General features: G+C 43.6%; 2 protein-coding genes across 11 annotated transcripts in view; one reads left to right on the top strand and one right to left on the bottom strand.

The window, feature by feature from the left end:
- Nucleotides 1–19,889, top strand: part of LOC121599175 (muscle-specific protein 20-like) — a 30,957-nt gene extending 11,068 nt beyond the window's left edge. For all 10 annotated transcript variants that reach the window (XM_041926775.1, XM_041926792.1, XM_041926836.1 and 7 more), the window contains 3 exons: nt 11,288–11,499; nt 18,725–18,845; nt 18,923–19,889. In XM_041926775.1, coding sequence (XP_041782709.1) covers nt 11,288–11,499; nt 18,725–18,845; nt 18,923–19,114 — 525 coding nt within the window. In that variant the 3' untranslated portion in view covers nt 19,115–19,889. The remainder of the gene's footprint in view (nt 1–11,287; nt 11,500–18,724; nt 18,846–18,922) is intronic.
- On the bottom strand, nt 3,033–5,942 carry LOC121599220 (myophilin). Its single transcript, XM_041926858.1, has 3 exons — nt 5,667–5,942; nt 4,117–4,437; nt 3,033–4,044 (listed from the first exon to the last, which is right to left on the bottom strand). The coding sequence occupies exons 1-3, from the start codon at nt 5,670–5,672 to the stop codon at nt 3,862–3,864; spliced, it is 510 nt and encodes a 169-aa protein (XP_041782792.1). The 5' UTR covers nt 5,673–5,942; the 3' UTR covers nt 3,033–3,861.
- Nucleotides 19,890–20,168: the final 279 nt, after the last annotated feature.

Below are 20,168 nucleotides of genomic sequence, written 5' to 3'. Positions count from 1 at the left end.
TTCATCATGCACCACCGAGGGGGTGTGCCAGCGGAAAGCGGGCAAACCGCTCGGCTACTGCTGATCATGATGAGTAGCACCGTACCGGCGAAGGTTATTACCCGTAGTGATGCCCGAAACAATTATGCAACACACGATGTTCGCATCTTATGACAATGTTGGGGAGCATGTTGCTGTTGTTACTGTCGCCGCCAGGGTTAGGTGCGCTTCGTGCCAAGAGGGGTTTGCCAGGCATCGGCTGCCTGGCGGGGATTAGATCGCTAACGGGGCGATCAATAGTGCGTGACAAGTGGGGTTTGTCAGTGTGTTCAGGTGGTTCGTTCTGCTGAGAACCGATGTTGTGTGCTGGTTGCTCTAAGGCTATATTATTTTGTTTCTTTTAGTCGGAACTGGCTCTATGGAAGCTTGGAGCAATGCGGGCATGCAAGGGACATTAATTTAGAAGAATTCAAAATAATTGGTAATCATTCGTATGTCTTTTGGATAACCTTAGAGTTAAACATGTTCTTTCATAAAACATAAACATAAAAGATAGATATATTAATCTTCCAAGAAACACTGATCTAAGAATAGAACAATACGGTCGCTACAAGAAATATGCACCAATGAAAAAGGAGATATATCACAATTTTTTTCGAGTTCTGTATTGCTACTAAGTTATTTCACAGTTTTCAAACCTTGCCGAAGTTCATCTTTACACAATTCCATTTCAAGTTCATTTTTAGACTCTATCCAAATTCCCGCCAAAAATTTGCCAACCTGATTCAGCAAGATTACGCTTAGCAACAACAATGAACCAAAACTATCCCAGAGCACATAAATGTATGTGCTATTTTTATAGTCATCAAACATACTGTTGACTTTGTGGAAAATACTCCAAGCTCTAGACATAATTGTTAAGCATTCTTACTCTGTCTTACGTACAACCAAACGTACTATAACGAGAAGACATAATACTATTTATCGTGGGAATGTTTCATTTAAAACTTTAACGAAATTTTTCGATAATATCGACGCTGCCTATGATACTGCAAACCTTCGATTTCGGGTATCTCTCAATATTAATTGAAAATGGGGTTTTATGCTAAGTATTAAACATAAGACACCTAGACATTTCAGGTATGGTCAAATATCATCTAGTACAAGAAACCAACTTGATCACACTCAGTACTGTAATTTGGTACACTCATAGATGTAGTCAATGTTTTAATACTTGGTTGAGCTATTTTTATTTTCAAAGGCTTATAAGAGCCCGAGTATAGAATATAGAATAATTTGTCAAGAAAAAGGTTAGACAAAGACATACGTAGCGTTATCATTGAAGATCTTTTTAATGAGAACTAGTATCGATTAACATTGGAAATAGTTTTTTTGTATTGGTACAACTTCTCTGCGTTTATTTTGTGAGACGGTTAGGGATCTTACACTTGATCCACTAATTAGAGCCACCTGTCATGATAATAGACGTTCTGCATGCAATTTCCGTATACCTCAGGATCAACAAATTTCCTAGGGTTTTGGTGAACGGCTGTCACATTGCTGAAACCCACAATCATATGACAAGTCTAATCGAATCAACCAATAACTCATCGAAAGCATTAAATGTTGAACGTATTGTTTAAGATTTTTATTTTTAAAATAAATTAGTAAAATTTACACCGCATTCAGGAAACATTCCTGTGCGTGTTCATACATGTGTGGTAAAGCCGGGGAAATGCGAAAAGCTTTGACTAAAATAGGTGTATTTAGTTTCTAGAGCCATTTTGAGGATCTTGCTGATGAAATTAAAGAGGATCTACTTTCCTAGATCCCAAACCTATTTGAAAATTATTTTTAAATATACTCTCGCATCCTGTAAATAGATGCATATTTATTATTATAACTTTTGTAATATTTAAATCTTATAAAGTTTATGATTTTTTTCTTAATCGATTAACCAAAATGATGGATAATTCAATTTATGGATCCCTTTAAAAGGTATCCATACTCCTTCACGTTGAATTCACGTTGAAGAAGCGCGCGCACAATAATTAATCCCGCGATTATTGGAGCGCAACGCGCTAACCCGCTATCGATTAAAATATGAACCATTCGAAGCAGCTGGCTCAAACACGGTCCGAACCCAAACCTTGGCGAGCAACCTTGGCCAATGGTGGTGAAGAAATTCGGGACCCCGGGATGTGTTCGAGCTATGTTTATCTTTCCGAAAGGCCGCACGCTCAACCTTGACATGGAGAGCGTGGCAACCGTAGGACCACCCGGCCTAGTATACGGCACATCACACATCGGCAGCTGTACACATATCTTATCATGATGATCGTTTCGGTCGTCCGGATTTATAGATCTGTTTGTTTGGAGTGACCTTACCCCGGCTGGCTCCACGAGTGCGCCAATCGGAATCGGTTTCTAGAGATTTCTATCGCTTGATACGTTGTACTCCGACGTGCGTAATACTCCACCCTGCTCCCACCGGGCGGTTCCGTAATCAGGCTTTATATTGTCAAGTACACACAAGCATGGACACACACTCACACGCACAAGTTGCAATTAGTATTTTTTTCAATCAGAAAACTGAACCCACGATTGGCAAAGGAGAGCGGTACGAGGAGAGCCGAGAACTGGCGGAAGCAACTACTCTGCCCCTCCATAAGGGAGGAGGTCATGAGTTCGCGCAATTCCAATGCAGGCCGTGTGTGGTACATGTGGGCACACGGGTTGGCGAACGACAGGTGATAATAGTGCGGCGCGAGAAGGGAGTTTAACTATCTACTAGGACTGATAACTGATAATTAAGTGACGGTAGTTTGTAAAGAGTTCAGCGGCAACACCCATCAACGTCGGATGCGTACAGTTAGCACAGGTCGTGGAGGTGGGAGTACTAATGATGCTAGTAGCTTCAGTCACCGTCTGGTGATGCAACCGGTCTCTGAGACTGCTCAATGTTATTGCCGATGCTGAAAAGGTTTCTTCCTACTTGAGCTTTGCCGGAATCATGCCGGAGGAGTGATAGAACGCGAAACAAGACCGGTGACTTAGTTGTCACAGAGTATAATTTATTTGTTTATAGTCCGTACGTCCATTTATAATACGAATGCAGAATAGAGCTACCAGCAAGCAAGGGAACGTACGAGATGCTTTACCGTAAAAAAGAAAGCGCACAAGATAAAACACATTTACAACACACGCGCGCCCAAACCCTTCACCGAATATCTCCCACGAATCTTCAACGTACTGTCACCGTCAGCCGATCAGTCACGTTCAGCTGGCTACCGATGCATTCTCGCATTGCCCGCTTCGTCGGGAGTGAGTGAAGTGTTGGACGTGAGTGGCGCGATGAAATATGACCGCGGGATCGTTTGTTTTTCGTAAAGAATAAATAATGGATTCGCCCTCCAAGACCGCGATAGACATCCTCGCCGCGGCCGCGTCCTTAGCGATGAAGGTTTCTGTGGTGCTCTCGCGTAGGCCGCGTAGGTGTCGTAGGCTGGGGTCGCACCGCAATCGGGAACAACACGCCGGCGGGCGAAGGGCGAGGGCGTACGTATGCATGGGCGATGGTGAGGGTTGTCGGTTTTCTGTAAACTCCTAAAAATAGCCAATGATGCACAAACGATGACGGATCCTCCGAAGATGTGGTTGGGTCGGAGATTGCCCGATGAGCAAAACGATATTTAAAAAAAAAATTGACTCTCTTTGAAGCGATGAGTGATGGAAATAGAAGAGTACGATGAGGGTGCTGTTGTTGTTGTTTTGGTTCGAGTTGTTTTTGTACATAAAGAAAACACCAAACACACTTCCCGCGGGAATACAGCTAATAGATAGGCAATAAAGGACCGTGCCCTGGAAGCTGGGCGGCAGCCTTTACATGTGGCGGGTGTTGCCGAACGAGCCCTGGCCGGCCTGGGAGGCACCCTTGTTGAAGCCCATCTGCAGGTTCAGCTCGCCGTGATGGGCACGCAGCTGCTCCTCGCTGAAGTTGCGCTCGTTCTTGTCCGCCATCTTCGGCCCAAGGGTAGGTCCGTTGTATTCTGGGTGCTTCTGGGTCTGTTGGGACGAAGGCGAAGGATCAGTACAAACTGGGAAACGTCTGCAAAACGTTACCACAAGCACACTTACGATTCGTCCCAGCGAGTACAGGCAGAGCGTCACCTGCGGGATGTTGCGCCTCTCGAACAGATCCGCCGTCTGGAAGATTTCCTCCTCCGGCACGCCGTACTTCTTGATCGCCGCCTGGAAGCGCTGGATGTTCTCCATCAGCTGGAAGTTGGTGCCACGCTCCTGGATCTTCTTCACCGAGCCGGGGGCCATCTTGTTGATCAGCTTGCACAGCACGACACCGTCCTTGAGGACGTCCTCGTACGGGCCGGGCGGCAGCTTCTCACCGAGCACGTCGCTGATCCACTGCAGCACCTCGGCTTCCTGTTCCTTGTTGCGGGGCTGTGGAGTGCGGGAGGAGCACAGAAAGCAGACGAAAAAAGGTCATAAAACCCAGTAAAGCTATAAACACGCGAATCCATTCGCGAATTTCCAACCGCAGTGCAGCGTGTGTCTGGCTGCTTTTTTTTGTATGCCCACCCTCCGATCGGTGAATGGGAATTTTCCAACAGCTTGATGGCAATGTTATTCTCCATCACACGGAGAGTTTATGGATGTGCCGGGTTTCCAAAAATAGAACCGCACATCGCGGAACGGATGTGTTTGCACTACCGGACGGAACGGAGAGATTTCCTCAGAATTCGCCCGCATCCATGTGATGGCGGTTCGTCGCAAATCGCTCTTTCCGGACCTGGAGCGTTTGGAGAAAGGTTTAATGCTTTGCCCTCGCCCCCCCCCTCCCTTCCACGTTGGTCTTGGGGGTGAAAAATCGTTTCTAAAAGTGGTACGCATTAGCCTTACCGCTGGCATCTACAACGGCCAGGGCCATTTTGATATCCTCTCAACGGTACATTGATTTCCAACGGCGTATCGCCAGCGTACGCTTTGCCCAATCGCACTGACGTCATCGTATTGTTATTAAAATCCTGCTCTAGCGGCTGTTGCAAAAGGCGCAACAACGCGCGGACACCAAATGAACGCCTACGACTTCCGTCGGGGCTGAAAATGAAAAAAAAAAAAAACAGACTCGGTCGGCTAATTTTATTTCTTCTCGGACCATTGACCGATACTGCCTGATGGGGACAGCAAAAGGGGAAACGTGACATCCCTCCCGCAAGCGTGGGACGAGTGGGGCCAAACCTGTCCAATGCATTTGTTTCGACAGAAGCCATTAGCTCAAACTTGGATTGCAAATTCGCATGCGCACCAAGCTATTGGCATTCAAAGTTGTTGGCCGTTGGAGAAGGGGATTTGGCATCGGAAAAACTTACGCTTGAAAAGTGAAGAAAGAAAGCTACAAAAAACAAGTCGTTCGTTTAGACATAAACCCACATGACCACCGTTCTCTGATGTTGTTCCTTCCAAGAAAATGAGATATCCCAAGATGACTTCACAAAATGCGTTGACTAGGGCATAGAGTTTTGGAGGGAATTTGGGTGATGATGGGTTTGGGCATGAGGTTATAGGAGGTGGTTGAAGAAAGCAACGATCTTTTCCACAGATCACAAATCCGCGAGAGGATCTCAAAATCTTCACATAATATCTTCCAAAACACCGCCCAGTGCACGTACCGCCATTTTTTGAAGATTTGATTGATACGGTTGATTGCTCGCAGGTAAACAACTAAAGATGCTAGGCCCCGGAAAACACACCGGACTACGCAAACAAATCACACTTTGCTCGAACAAAGCACTACCGACAACACACGCGCAAACTAACACAAGCACACACAGAGACAGTCGTGCCGAAAAACTCGTGGAAAACTGTGCACCGAATTAGTCCGAACAAGATGTTTGCCGTACGCCGACCTGCGCTAGACTGTGCCGGATCGTCCGAGGGTGGGCGAATTTTGTGTCGGGCTGGCAGAATTTTCGGCGCCCGGGTCGACGGGGTGGGCCCCGTGGGGAAGGTGAGCGCGTGTGATCCAGGGCGCGTGTCGTTTCGGGATGTGTTTTTACCCACCCGGACCCTCGTCGCGCGCGGCTCATGCCCAAACGATCATTTAGGCCAGGTCGAGTATGTTGTTGTGCGCATCCTCGCACCCCATCTTCCCCACAGACACATACACACACACTTACCATCGTGCGGGCTTCACGGTTGTGAGGTTTCGCTGGGGAGTGGCGTATTGGAAGCCCTCGAACACGGACAGGCGAAGATATGGTACAACAAATGGGAGGGGGGAAAAACAACAATAAAAAAACAGCAAACAGCAAGATCGCAAGAGATCGCGCGCGGATTATTCTCGCAAAGCATGGATGCGTCGCGCGCGGCCGCGCTTGCGCAAGGTGGTTTTCCTCGGTGGTAAGCGGGCATGGACCGCGATCTCCCCGGCGAACAGTTGTTTCGACCATCCATAATTCCAAAACGGAAAAACAACACCCACCTGGAAAGCGGAAAGGGGCCCAGAGATCGGATGTGGGGAAAAGCAGTAGAGTGGATGGAATTGGAAACCGTTGCAGTGCCTTGCGGAGAATGCGCTCGCGGTGTGCGTGGAAACTGGTTGGAATGGGAAAAGAGGCCCAAACCTTTTCCAAAGTCAAAAGCCAACCATATGGACAATTTTTCAAAAAATCATGACACTTCTGATGTTGGGCACATGTTTGGGGATTTTAAATTTCCGTACAAGCTCACATGAGTTCATATTTAGTAATTCCTTGGTGTTAAAGGAACAACTTGATCGCTCGCGATCGCTTTGAATTTGAATGTTAAAAAAAAACAACCCGTAAAAATTGATCTGACATTGATGTGTTCTGAGCTCGTAAAGATCTGAACACTGCCAAACATCTCCAAAACCAACAAAAAAATAATCAACTAAAGCAGACGGAAGGAAATGGACAGTGGATTTTCCCAACGATCACTCGGCGAGTGACGTCAACACGCCTGGACCTGCACGATTGACCTTATTGGAGCTGCCACCCGGCCGCATGTGGATGATGGTGATGAACCGCGATCGTATACTAAATTTAATCGTCAGCACACACGCACGAGATCCTGTGTGGTGGTGGTCCATCACGGCGCTAATCGGAACTATCTGTCACGCTCGTGTGTGTGTTTGTGAACGATATTATCCTCAATGACATCATCCAGAATTGGCGGCAACATGCCCCCTGTCCACTCAGGACAGGGACGGAGATGTTGCAACAAGTTAATTTCCCAGCTTGCATATTTGTTTATATCCGTTGGCCGTTCATTTGCCAATGGTAGCAGTTTCCCAGGCATGCTTCTAACGAATACTGAGGTGTGACATCAATGCATCAATCTGGTTCCTCTAGGTCCCCTTGACGGGGGGACCGTGAGGTTTCGAGATGTCCTAGAAATTTTGATTAATTTTAAGCAATGTTACGCCCGCTGTAACGCTGTTCTAACACAAGCAGAACAGCAAAACAACACTGGCATAAGTAATCAATTTTTGGAGCATTTTGAAGTATTGCTTTGTCCAAGGGGAGTGTCTTTTCGCAAGCGTGGAGATTTATAATATTGGATTTTTTAATGCATTGTTCCAGATATTTTATAGTGTTAGTGTTCTTAATGGCTATAGTACAACTTCTTTCAGTTTGGAGAAATGTTAGTCCCACTAAACTAAAATTGAGTTAGATTGCAGATGTTGAGCAGATACACCCCTTCATAACATCGATTCTACGAACCGTCCTTGTAGTCTACCGCAGGGTTCTTCGAACTACGGCCCGCGCAAGGTGAATTAAAGAAATCAGGTGATGGAATCTAGAGCATTTTAAAAACGCCACTTGACATAAGGTCCCCAGGATTCAATCTGATGTTTACGGTTTTCTAACTTGATCATCTATTTTATCTACAACATTTATTCAGTTAAATTTACATAATAAACAAATCTCGGGCTTTGCGAGTTCTTATTTCGCATTAATTCATAGATTGAGCATGATAATTCGAGAGTTACTTCATGAATTTATTGAACGATTTATTGTGTTTCCATATTTAAGGATTAAGGTGGGCGATTTAACAGAAGGAGGAAATCTAAAAATAAGTAAGTTAGACTAAAAAAGTCTAGCTTACAGACTAAAAAAATCAATACTTGTTTCGTCAATATGACTCATGTTTCAATTTCAAAATCAATAAACATTCAAGAATGTACTTAATAACCTAGAATTCGCTATGTTTTGTGTGGGGAATCCAATGGTTAACTGTTTTAAAATGACATAAGGTCCCTCACATATAGGGGTGACCTCCGAAAGGCTTTTTTCCACCAGCTGGTTTCTTTAATACAACTTGGAGCCGCGAACCGCATGCGGTCCTCAAGAGCCTTTAATGCGGCCCACAATGACTTTGTAAAGGTTAGAATAAAATGCTTATAATTTTTAACTAAACTAAATAACACTTATTTTTTTACTTTTGAAAGACAAAATCAAGATTCTATAAAAGAAAGCTGTAGAAATTTGATATAGTTAAGTTAGTATTTTCTAATCAAAACAAGATTTGAACTTTCATTCATTCTAAAGGTAATGTTAAAATGGCCCTCAACAAAATTATTTGTAAATCAGTACGGCCCGCGAACTGACAAGTTTGGAGACCCCTGGTCTACGGCATTGATGTGCAGGCCCAGGCAAGGAAGTTTAGTATGGATTCCCAACTGGATACTACTGCTCATAGCAATTATATGTCAGCTCGTAACAATTATATTTAAAAGGATGTTTAGAATATAAAAAAGGAACATATGTGTAGGATTTTAAATAATCTTAATAACAAGAAAAAGTCGTATCGGCAGAAAGTTTTTCTTTTGAAAAGTTAACTATAATTTAATTTTTATTTATTTAGGATTTCCCAGAGAGGTCTTCGAACGTTAAGTTACGTAGGAGTTTTCTTGCCCCAGACAAGTAGCGCAAAAATGAGGCACAGTTTTACAAACAAGCCGTCCACGCACGATGACGTGAAAATAAAATCGATTGAACCGAGCGTCCCACGCCTGTCACCTTAATTTCCCTTTTGCCACCGAAAGACGCGCAACAGTTAACCGTCGGATGATCGTTAGCCTTCAGAGGATTAGTGCTGTTTTGCTGGGGGTGATGGAGGTGGGTTGTAAGCCGTAAGGGCATAACCTCCGGCTGAGGGTGTGCGGTGAAAGTTGCGCGTGGGATGTGAAGAACAAAACGGAACCCATCGTCCACCCTCTACCCCGGCCTCCCATTCTACTGTCCGACCGCACGGGCGTTGCCTGGTTGGGAAACGATTGGAACCGTACACCACCGCCCGTGATGGATCTTAAAATAACGAACCGTGAACATGGAACGTGTTCGGGCGTAGTACTAGCGAGCTGCTTTGTATTATTATTTATTTACGTGCTATTTTTCTTCCACTCCCTCTCACACAAAAACACACACACTCTAGGCGTACTACAAAAGTGATCACAACACGGTGTATTTGTGTGTGTGTTTTTTGTAGTTTTGGGAAGGATTCAAATGGAACCCATATTTAATAGCAAACACTTTGCACTGCCCCCTTTCCACCCCGGTTCGTTTGGGAGAAATTAACGAAAATGAGCGCGAAAACCCCGCGGTCCAGCGAACCCCGGTCACTACCCGGGAGCGGCCGCTGAACTCATCACAAGAGTGTGTGCGGGAAAAACCACGCATGGTTGCCGCTCTCCAGAAGTAAAAAAAAAAATAAAAAAACACACTGTTACCGCTCGTTAAAGAAAATGGAGAAAAATGCCTCTTCTTGCCCCGAACGGAAAATTATTCGAAACTAACGATTTATTTTGGCGCACCGAAATTTTGAAAACGATCGTCGACGGCCGCCCGGGGGACCCTAGTGTCAAACAGCTAAAGCTGCGTGTCTGTCCCAAGCTGCCACCAGTTGTACCGGGACGGCATGCAGACGAAGAGGTAGCACTGCTATAAATCCCGAGTGGCGCTGCTGGCATGCCGGTGGTGTAAACAGTGCACGCCTCTGCCGGTAGCTCGTGAGACCTCTTGCTGTAATTTGTGGTGGTATTTATTTTCAATTTGGCGCAATTTGAATATTAGTTAGTTCCTTTCTCGCAATTAATCGCTCAATCGCACGTTTGGGCTGTTAGAAGTCGTGCAGTATTCACCACAACAGCCGCTCGGCCAAACGTGTAAACGTGCCACACGGGAAACGGCTAAAGGCCCGGGTCTACGAAAATGAAGCGGCACAACATTTATCGTACATTTCTTTTTACTTCGCAAAACTGTAGGCATTTTTGTGCTAAAAGAAAAGCAGAAATCAATTCACTTTGTTTTTTTGTATTCGTTTTGGTGTGTAAATGCGCAAATTGGGAAGCGAGTGTTCCAGCAACGAAGCTCGGTTTAAACCACAAACCGCGACACATTTCCATGAAACCTTTGCGGCGGACGACGACCACGAACCGGTTCCGCGTGTAGTCAAACAATTGCCAATCACGCTGGATGCATTTTAACCAGGGTCGCATGCGCGCACCGATGTTCGGCCCACTTCCAGACAGGTCTACTAAGGAAGTGGCAGGGATGGCAGGCTTTTGAGAAACAAAAACAGGAATTTTGCAGCAAACTGTTAATAAATAAAAACATTGTTTGTACGTTGTTTATATCCATGGCGGTAGAAACGTGGTGTGAAATAATTTAAAGATATAAAATTATTTAAAAATATATATATATATCACTGTGAGGTTCTCGGGCAACGCGGACAATGTAAACGGCGCTTACCGAGAACACCGGAGATGGCCGTCGTGTCTCCACGAGGCACGAACCTGAGCTGAGTACATTTGGAACCCGGGTAACAGGCGTGCGAGCAGGTAGCGCGCAGGGAATTAATTGGGAATTATTGCACTTAGATGGGGTAATTAATTTTGCATAATTTTGCTACTATTATTGTACGTCAGCGCTACAGTAGATAGCATTATTTTTATTCATTTCCCACACTTGGAGTGTTATGCATGTTTTAATTATAGAAATAATATTTTTTGCGAATTATCTGTTGTCGACAAACAAGATAAAAAATCCTTTTTAAATCGTAAATTATTGTTTACTAAATTTGGTTGCCAACCGAAACGATTTATTAGAAACAAATTCTACTCAAACTTCATATTCCCATAGCACAAATATTGTTGATGCACCATTTATTTTTTTTCTATGCTTATCCGACATTTCAAATTCCCAATTACTGCGCTCTCCCAACGGACACACGCTAATACATTTGAATTTGCTGTATATTTCCTTCCCAGGTCGCCGGCAAGCGGGATCGCGACCAGGAGCGCGAAGCGCAGCACTGGATCGAAACTGTGATCGGGGAAAAGTTCCCGGCCGGCCACGTCTACGAGGACTGCCTGCGGGATGGCATTCTGCTCTGCCGGCTGATGAACCGGCTGTCGCCGGGCATTGTGCCGAAAATCAACACCACCGGGGGCGACTACAAGATGATGGACAACATTAATCAGTGAGTAGCGTTTCCATATACGGCGCTTTCCGACTGCAGCCAGTTGAAAAAAAGGCGCACAAAACAAATCCATCGTGACCACGCAGCCGCGCGTTTGTCAGCTGTCATTTTGCACGAATCGGTAAATTCTGGGTACCCGCGGGTGATTTTGCTACATGGATCCGGTTGAATCGCGGTAACATTTGTGCCGGGAGCGCATGCCGAGCGAAGGCTGTCGCTTCGCCCAGTCTGTCCGGCAAGCAGCGCCGTCGTCGATGGCGGGAATATTTGAAGAACACCGCCGGTCCGTTTCCGCTGAAAAGAGCGTTTGACAGGTGGCGGCGGGCTGCGTTCGGCGAAACTGGTCGGTTTTTACATCGAACAATGCAAAGAAAGGAGGAGGCGGGGGCGCATGTGCGAAAAAAACAACAACAACAAACCGGCTCTGAAAACAGGAAATAGCCGACATGGTGCGCATTTGTACGCGGGCAGCATGCGATGCGGGAGCTGCTCTCGCCGCAGACGGTTCGCTCGGGGTTGCCTGGTACAGTGCGTGACCGAATTGTGGACGCAGGGAATGATGTACCGTATTTCCTTGTTATCTTCTCATATGGGGGCTTTTGCGAGTATGTCGGTTGGGGCTGAAATCATTTCAACGCTGCATACTAAACCACATGCCATACGAAGTATGCTCATTCACGATTGATTTTTTTTGCTGCATTATGAATATTTCGTCTAGAAATGTTGATAATAGGTTGACTCATGCACGAAAATAGTTAAACCTCGTTTGATGTATTTAATTCAAAAAATAAAAAATAAAACGATGTTAAGATAATAGATTCCACTGTAATTTCTACAAAGATGTGTTAAGGTAAAACGTGAGGCAAGACTGCACTGGTTCGCTTGAGAATTATAAGTGTTTATTCGTATCTACAATACTTATCTACAAAGTTTATATACTATCTACAAAGTCAATATACTTAAGGGCTTAACGTTCTACAGTGGGAATAATATTGTTCTTGCTTTTCACGCATTCTGGTCGTTGAAAATATCATTTTTGACGTGCGTACGGGGAGAACGTTGGAATGTATCTGTTTAATGCTTTCGTTGCAGTAGCAATTTTTTGTTAAACTATACCTAATTTGTATGATTCTCCTAGTACATATTTCGAAAGTACCATTGCATCTTCAAGTGTATAAAATCAATCAGTTGGTCTGGGGCTGTTTGAGCTGTTCATCTAATACTCCCAAATAACCAAATCGGCCTTTACCCACTGTGAAGTCACTTCAAACCTACGTGAGTTTTAATTTATCAAAATTTAGAACAATTGGAGTTGTTAGTTATGATAAGATGTATTGACCTTGCCCACCCAATATGCTGAACAGGATTTTAACAATCCGATTACTTTTACTCATTCTTTCCAGTGAAATGGTGCTTAAATAAAGGGTACCCATTTTGCCCCGCTTTCCCGCTCTCTTTCCAGTTCCCCGAACGCGCACTGCATAACTTGGGCAATATTATTAGTCTATAAATTATGCACTGACCAGTAAAATTAAAGAGTCCATTTGCAAGAAAAAAAAGACGCACATACACATTACACAAAGATGTTTCACAACAAACCAATATAAACACACACGTTTAATTGCTTCCTTTGTATAATTAAACACATTTGATGAGGCATATTACATGTTTTTTTATTGAAGTATGCAAATGTTTGTCTATGTAACTGTAATGGTCGTCACATCGCCGTGTTTTTCGATCCATGTTCGAATCGATTTTCGAATGATCCAAGTAACCAAGTTCAGAAAACCATGAATGTTACAATGTCATAGACGGAAAAAGTCTTGTGATAGGTGTAGCAGGATGAATGAGGCTGATGATTCAAATATCAAACGTAATTATAAAATGGATTCCAAAAAAAAAAAAATACAAAAAATACACTTTTTAATCCACTAAAACCAAAATACAATTTCAAAATACAAAACACGTTTGTAAAGTATTTAACCGTAGAGTTGGCAACCAGATTTACACACTCAAGCTGGCAACCGGCATACTCGGGTATTCCATACGTTTTGATGCAAAAAATTAACGATTTTCATAGGTAAACAATGCTTTCTACATTTTAATGCTGTAAGCAAGTAATGACGACCATATATTCTCTTCTATTTAATTTATTCATTAAGTTTTTCTCATATTTTTTTAAAACGGTCAATTTGAAATTTGGAATCGCTTGAATTTGACTCGAAAATAAGCACAATACGAAAAGTGGAAGAAGAGAAACGTCATTCTCCATACAAAATGAATGGAATACCCGGGGTCCATACAAAATGAATGGAATATGCTGGTTGCCAACTTACGTGGTAAAGTTAAAAAAAATCAAAATAAAATACTTACAGGCTGTTGAAAATTACAACTTATGCACCAAAAAATCATAAATTAAAAGTTGGGAGGCTCGGAAAATTTCAACTTAATAAAAGCAATGAATCAAAAGTTATTGCAGTTCGATGTTGAAAAAATACCCGGGTATCCGGTTGCCAACTTAAAGGTTAAATATTTATTTATTTTATTTTTTCCCAATGATAGGCTAAATTTTTTTTTCTAAATTAAATTAGAAAGTCTAAAACTGCCTTCTATGATTCGATTTTATACAATTAGGATGCATGAAAAAATGAAAAAAATAATCAAATTATAGATTTTCAACGATGATAAGAATCTCTTCTCGCAACATCTTAATGAGTTTGCATTGAATGTTGTATAATTCTTCGCATCAAAAAGCTCCAAAGCCAAAGTCTTAAGATTATTTATATTTTTTATTAAATATTGGTACATATCAGCCACAGTTTTTATGTCACGCACTGTACGTTGTGCGCCTGGTACCAGCGGTTGGCCGTCGCCTTTGCTTCACCGTAGCTCCGCCCCCATTGCGGCAGTCCGCTGCCGCTCATGCGCTCTTGGTAGAATTCAGCGATTGCGTGCTACAACTTGTTCAAACGTGTCGCAACAGAACCGGTTTTTGGTACAAACACAGCAGCGTTGTTGTTTGGCCGTGGGCGCGAACCGTCGGTCTGCGTTGGACGAACCGGGCGCGCGCGTGTTTAGACCAACGGTGCTGACTGCTGGCGCTGCTGCGGCCCTGGCAAAAGCCGTGGTAAAACTACAACTTGCTACGCGCGTCGTCAGTGCGCCAAAAAGCGGTCGACGTGGACGGGTGTTGCCCACAATGCACACTTTCCTGGCTGCTGCAGTGTCGGTTGCCACGCGTGCGAGGTGATGCCGGGCCGGTTCGGCAGCAGCACACACGCGATTTGTGTGCTCTCCGTGTGTGCCGGGGTGTGCGGGCCCTTTAGCGCACGGGAACAACCAGCGCGAGCGTTTCGAGAAATCCGGTCGAAACGAGTACCATTTTCACCCGGGCCGCATGCGACCCGGCAGCGTACCGTCCCGCACTGCAAGAACCGTTTCGACGCTCGACCCGGGTCCGGATTGCAACAATTCAGCCGAATAAGGTACCACTTGTACCGGGCGCGCAGGCACGCCGGCAGTGCGACTGCTCTACCCGGCCGCTTGGCGCGTTCGCGCTCGAGCACTCTCTGACCGGCAGCACCATCGTTCTGGTTAGGCGACGGTAACAACACCACCGACGCCAACCGGTTGCAGTTTTCCTACACGACTTGCTACAAATGTGAGCTTTTCACACCGCCTTTGCACGAGTGCGCACTGGGGTAGCGGAAAGTCGTGCACTTAAAGACACGCTCGGTTTAGTGAAATCGCTTCCTGCAGCGGGACGGACCCTGCCAGTTTGCGGTGCTCGCCCGTTCGCAACGTCAAATGCGACTATTTTTGAAAGTGCGCCCCTCGGTGTTGAAATTGAAACAGGTCGCGCTGAGTAGCATCCGTACCAGGAGCGCATGCTGCGCGAGAGGTGGACGCTGTTCGCGCTAGTCGCATTCGAGGCAGCGCCACCGCGCGTTCGGGGAACTGGAAAGAGAACGGGAAAGCGGGGCAAAATGGGTACCCTTTATTTAAGCACCATTTCACAGGAAAACATCCATAACTCAAAATGTACTCGTTGGAGTGTTTTATGAAAAACTAATAAAAAAAAAAAACAAAACAAAAAATTCTTCGTATGGGGCAAAATGGGCAGCTAAGATCCATTTTCGGCGATTGAAACGTGTAAAATGGTTTGATTTTAGAAAAAATATTTTTTGGATTCAAAGGAATTTTAAAGGCTTTCCTGAACAGCTCATCGACAGGGAAAACATTTGAAGACGCGTGCACACAAGTTTGACCATTGCCTGAGCGCCGTTGCTTTGGCCCATATTTCCCTAGTGTTTTGACGTTTCACGTTGTGGATTTCAACATGCTCGGATTATCGTGAGGCCATGTGGTAATTTTTATCCTTTTACAAATCGTAGACACATAGATAAATGTAAGCATAATTGTGTTTCGTAGAAAATTAGAATGCATATTCATTAAACTGCTTAACATGTCCATTTTTCCCCGCGTTCTCTTAGTGGGTTTCTTTAGTTATTGTTGTCCCATAAACATAGCAAATTGTTTATAGCAAAAAATACATCTTTCCCATATTTAGTGTGTCCATGATTTCATGTTTTTGTTCGTAACTTGTTCGTTAATTATTACGAAAAATTAGTTGTTAGTATTTCTTTGACGAAGCATGTGCTTTTTTGGATTTTGCTCGCACCCGCTACCAAGAAGATGCTGTTCGGTGTGCGTGTGCTTTTGTGTTGGGAAAGCGGGGCAAAATGGACCAGTTAAGGATTTTGGTCTGTATCTTATTGGATAACCACTTTACACTGTTATTTATACGGCAATGGATACTTCATCGTCTTATTCATGATAAACAATCAGAAATATATATGTAGAATAAACATATATTTGTTTAAAATGAATGTTAAAAGTCAACGTCATACGTCGTGAAAATGTATTTTGCGGGGTAAAATGGTCTTGCTATTGGGCAAAATCAAGGACAGTGTAGGAACGAGGTCAGGTGTTAGCCAATATCTGTTTTGGCATCTTGGATACCATTTGACAGAAGAATGCCCTGGAAAACTCCTCAAACCCTTAAACCATTATTATTAAAAGAGAAATCAATACATTTGGCAAAACATTCAAAAACCGATTTACAATTTTCCTGTGATGGTAAGACCGATTTATCAATATTATCACAATTGTAACAAACTTTTGGCTACTTGTTAAATCGTTCTATATTACTTGACTTCGTTCCTACTGAGTCCTTGAGACAAAATGGTCTTACACGAAATGTCAGAACAAATCAAAACAAAGGGGAAAAATGGACCACAACATTGGACTTTAGGCTTTGGTTTAAGCTCTTGCATCTTGGCTGAATTTTAAGAGTAGAATATTGCTGGAATATTCTAAAAATTCACGTGTTGTTAATAATTTTTCGTATCGATGCATACAAAACAGTTTTATGTTGTAAACTTAATATATTTTAGCGACCTTAGCGTACACCACGGCTTCATTATGTTGCTCCTGTCAAAACATACCGACCATTTTGCCCCAAGCTGGAACGACCATTTTGCCTCAAGTGAAACATTTTACAAACGTTAACTTTGAAAACTTTACATTAAACTAAAATGGTATTTTTTAACGTAAATCATAGATAAATATCATGTGCCTGGGTGCACATTCTTGTTTTGCTCTAATTGAATGTAAAATTCTTACGAAAGCTTTTTTTCGAGGCGGAGAAAATTACATCGTGTTTAGCAAATATTTTATTTGCCAATATATACACTTCTCATGAAATCTTAGGTTATGAAACGTTGATGGTGAGATTTAAACATTGTATTTGATGTTTTTGGTGACCATTTCGCCCCACCTAATCATTTTGCCCCAGGTTTCCCTATGTGTGTGTGTACCGTGTTGATGTCAACCCCTCCCCCTTCCCCAACGTGTGTACCGATGTCCGAGAGCGCCCCGTTATCGCCGCCAATCCTTGCGCTGAGAGATGTGCAGCCCCCGACAAGCGTGCATGCGCTCCCGTTCCATTGCTTATCGATTGCTCTCACCGATGATTGTGGCGAGAACGTGCGCGAGATCCTCCCGGGGTTGCTGTGTACAACAAAAAAAAAGGCAAACAAAACGGGTTTTTGCTGCGTACAGCACGGTTTACATCAATTTTACATCGTTTAGGTGTCGCTAGTGAAGTTTTCGTCGGAGCTAGGAGGCATTGATGGAATCAATATTTTGAATTTGCTTTCGTTTTTTTCACTTTAGTTTTTAACGAATAATTTAATCATTTTCCTCAAACTAGTTTAAACATTCTGCGAGTAGTTACATAGCATACATTAAGGGGGATTAACGTTTGTATTAAACAAATGGACTTTTTTCGTTTGCCTGTAGAAGAAAATAAAATAAAAAACTAAGCGCGATGATTTCTTTCCATGAACATCCTATTAAAGGGAATTATTTAAGCTTACTTCCAAAAATAAACCTACGACCTTGCGAGTTGCCTGTCATCAGTAATTCAGAATTTACGCCATGTCGGACGAAGACCTACATGTAGGCATGTTTTGAACATCTAACTTCAATTTTTATCAATTCCTTTTCAATTTTCGCGACAAAATTGTTCGAGTACAGGCTTTGCATCATGTTGGTCCAGAAAAAATCGATAGGACGCAACTGGGGGATGTTGGACATTGCTTGCCGCTGTGAAGCCATTGAACGCAATTTCTGGTTCCTGATATGTTTGTTCATGTTGCACAGCTACTATTTCACTTTTTGACCAGTTGCATAGAGCTCCCGGCTAACGCAGCAATGTAGCCACTTGTCACTAGGTCTTCATTTTCAGCTTCCTTTGGAGCTTCCAGGTCTCAGGGTCATTTGTAATTCGGAACTAGGCTTTCTTTCCATGCTTTGATTGTTGTCTAATAGCTCCAGGATGCTGTAGATGCCGTAAAAAGCATCACTTTTTTGTCCATCGCGGTTGGAGATCGACTGATGAAGGTGTCAAATAGTGTCTGTTGGGAAACTATTATTGAAAGCGCAATTTACGCAACGTTTGTGCAGGTGCGAAATGAATGTGCCTAAACTGAATTGCTTCGAGCAGTTCATTTGATGGATCTTTCATTAAATCCAATCATCTTGCGCCTGCACTTCCGGACAGGCTTAGCTGTCTATTGCAAAAATTTACCAGTAGACATACTAATTCAAGCCCTTTAACAAAACAATAATGTCCCTAAAACTGTGTACTGCTGCTTCGCAGGTTCCAGAAGGCGTGCATCAAGTACGGCGTGGCCGACGTCGACCTCTTCCAGACGACCGATCTGTGGGATCGCAAAAACGTTGCCCTCGTCACGACGACCATCTTTGCCGTTGGCCGAGCGGTAAGTGTTTAACCGTCGCTTAGTATAGACACTAGAATGACGCTCTTCTCTTCCTCTTCTTTTCATCACATCGCTAGTGCTACAAGCATCCGGAGTTCCGCGGCCCGTACCTGGGACCCCGGCCGGCCGAGGAGAATCGGCGCGAGTTCACCGAGGAGCAGCTGCGGGCCGGCGAGGGCCTAATCGGGCTGCAGGCCGGATCGAACAAGGGCGCTACCCAGGCCGGGCTCAACTTTGGCGCCACCAGGAAGATCCTGCTCGGCAAGTAGGGCCACGGCGAAGGTGCAGCAGACGGAGCAGAAGAAGGGGGGAAAAACATTGCAACAAACAAACAAACAAAACATGAAAAGAAAATTTGCCCCGGAGTGCTAGCTTTTCCACCGCGAGCAGTTCGTCGCTTGCCGAAAGGCGTGACATTTTTTTTCTTTTATCATGGCTCATATGTTGCACACTAAAATTCTAACTGCATTGTATTTACATATATGCTATTTGTCCCTGAAGCCTTCGGTACGTTGTTCTCTGTTTTTGTCCGTCAATGGGGAGTAAGCAAGCAATCGCATCGCACAACATCAACTTAAATTATTAACTTATTTATTGAAAAGAGAAGCGTTGGCTCTTGCTCTGGGCATTTTATAACATCACGATAACATAACTAATACCCCCGATGATGTCGCAAGTATTAATGCACAAGAGAAAACAAAAAAAACCTGTATGAAGAGGACCAGGGACAAAATTCAAAACAAATTTTGGGTAGGCTTCTTTCGGCGCGTAGAACAAATCCAAAAAATCAAGAATACACACAATTTATACACTACACTAACACCACTAACTAAGTAATGTGCGTGTGTGAGTTAAAAAAAATCTAATCTATTTTGACCTTACGCCAGAACAAGTATTACTACTCCCCCTACACGCTTTTCTCACGCGACTACTTTGATACCAATCTGGACAAAATGGGGGTTTTTGCTTTACCGATGTTGTTTCTTGTTGATTTTTTTTTCTGACCAAAACAATAAAGTACAATATATCGCCTTTCAAAAAGAAGTACGCGACGACTGTTTTTTTGCCCCGAATGCACTTATATCACAACGATTTTCAGGTTTTTTTCGTGCCTTTATTTATCGAATCAATGTTACTTACAATATCAGCAATTTCTTCTTTGTGTTTTTTTTTTTACTTTCATCAACATGCGCACGTGTGCGGAACTATCACACCAAGCGGGAAAAGAACATTGTGGGGAGGGGAAAAATTGTGTTTTGCAACACACATCCAAATACAAACACCAGGCGCATATTCCTTATGCGCAATGCCCCTAAAACCCCA

The sequence above is a fragment of the Anopheles merus genome, chromosome X (genome assembly GCF_017562075.2).
Source record: "Anopheles merus strain MAF chromosome X, AmerM5.1, whole genome shotgun sequence".
NCBI lineage: Eukaryota > Metazoa > Arthropoda > Insecta > Diptera > Culicidae > Anopheles > Anopheles merus.
Note: the sequence above shows the minus strand (reverse complement) of the source record. Positions and strands in the feature narration are given on the sequence as shown.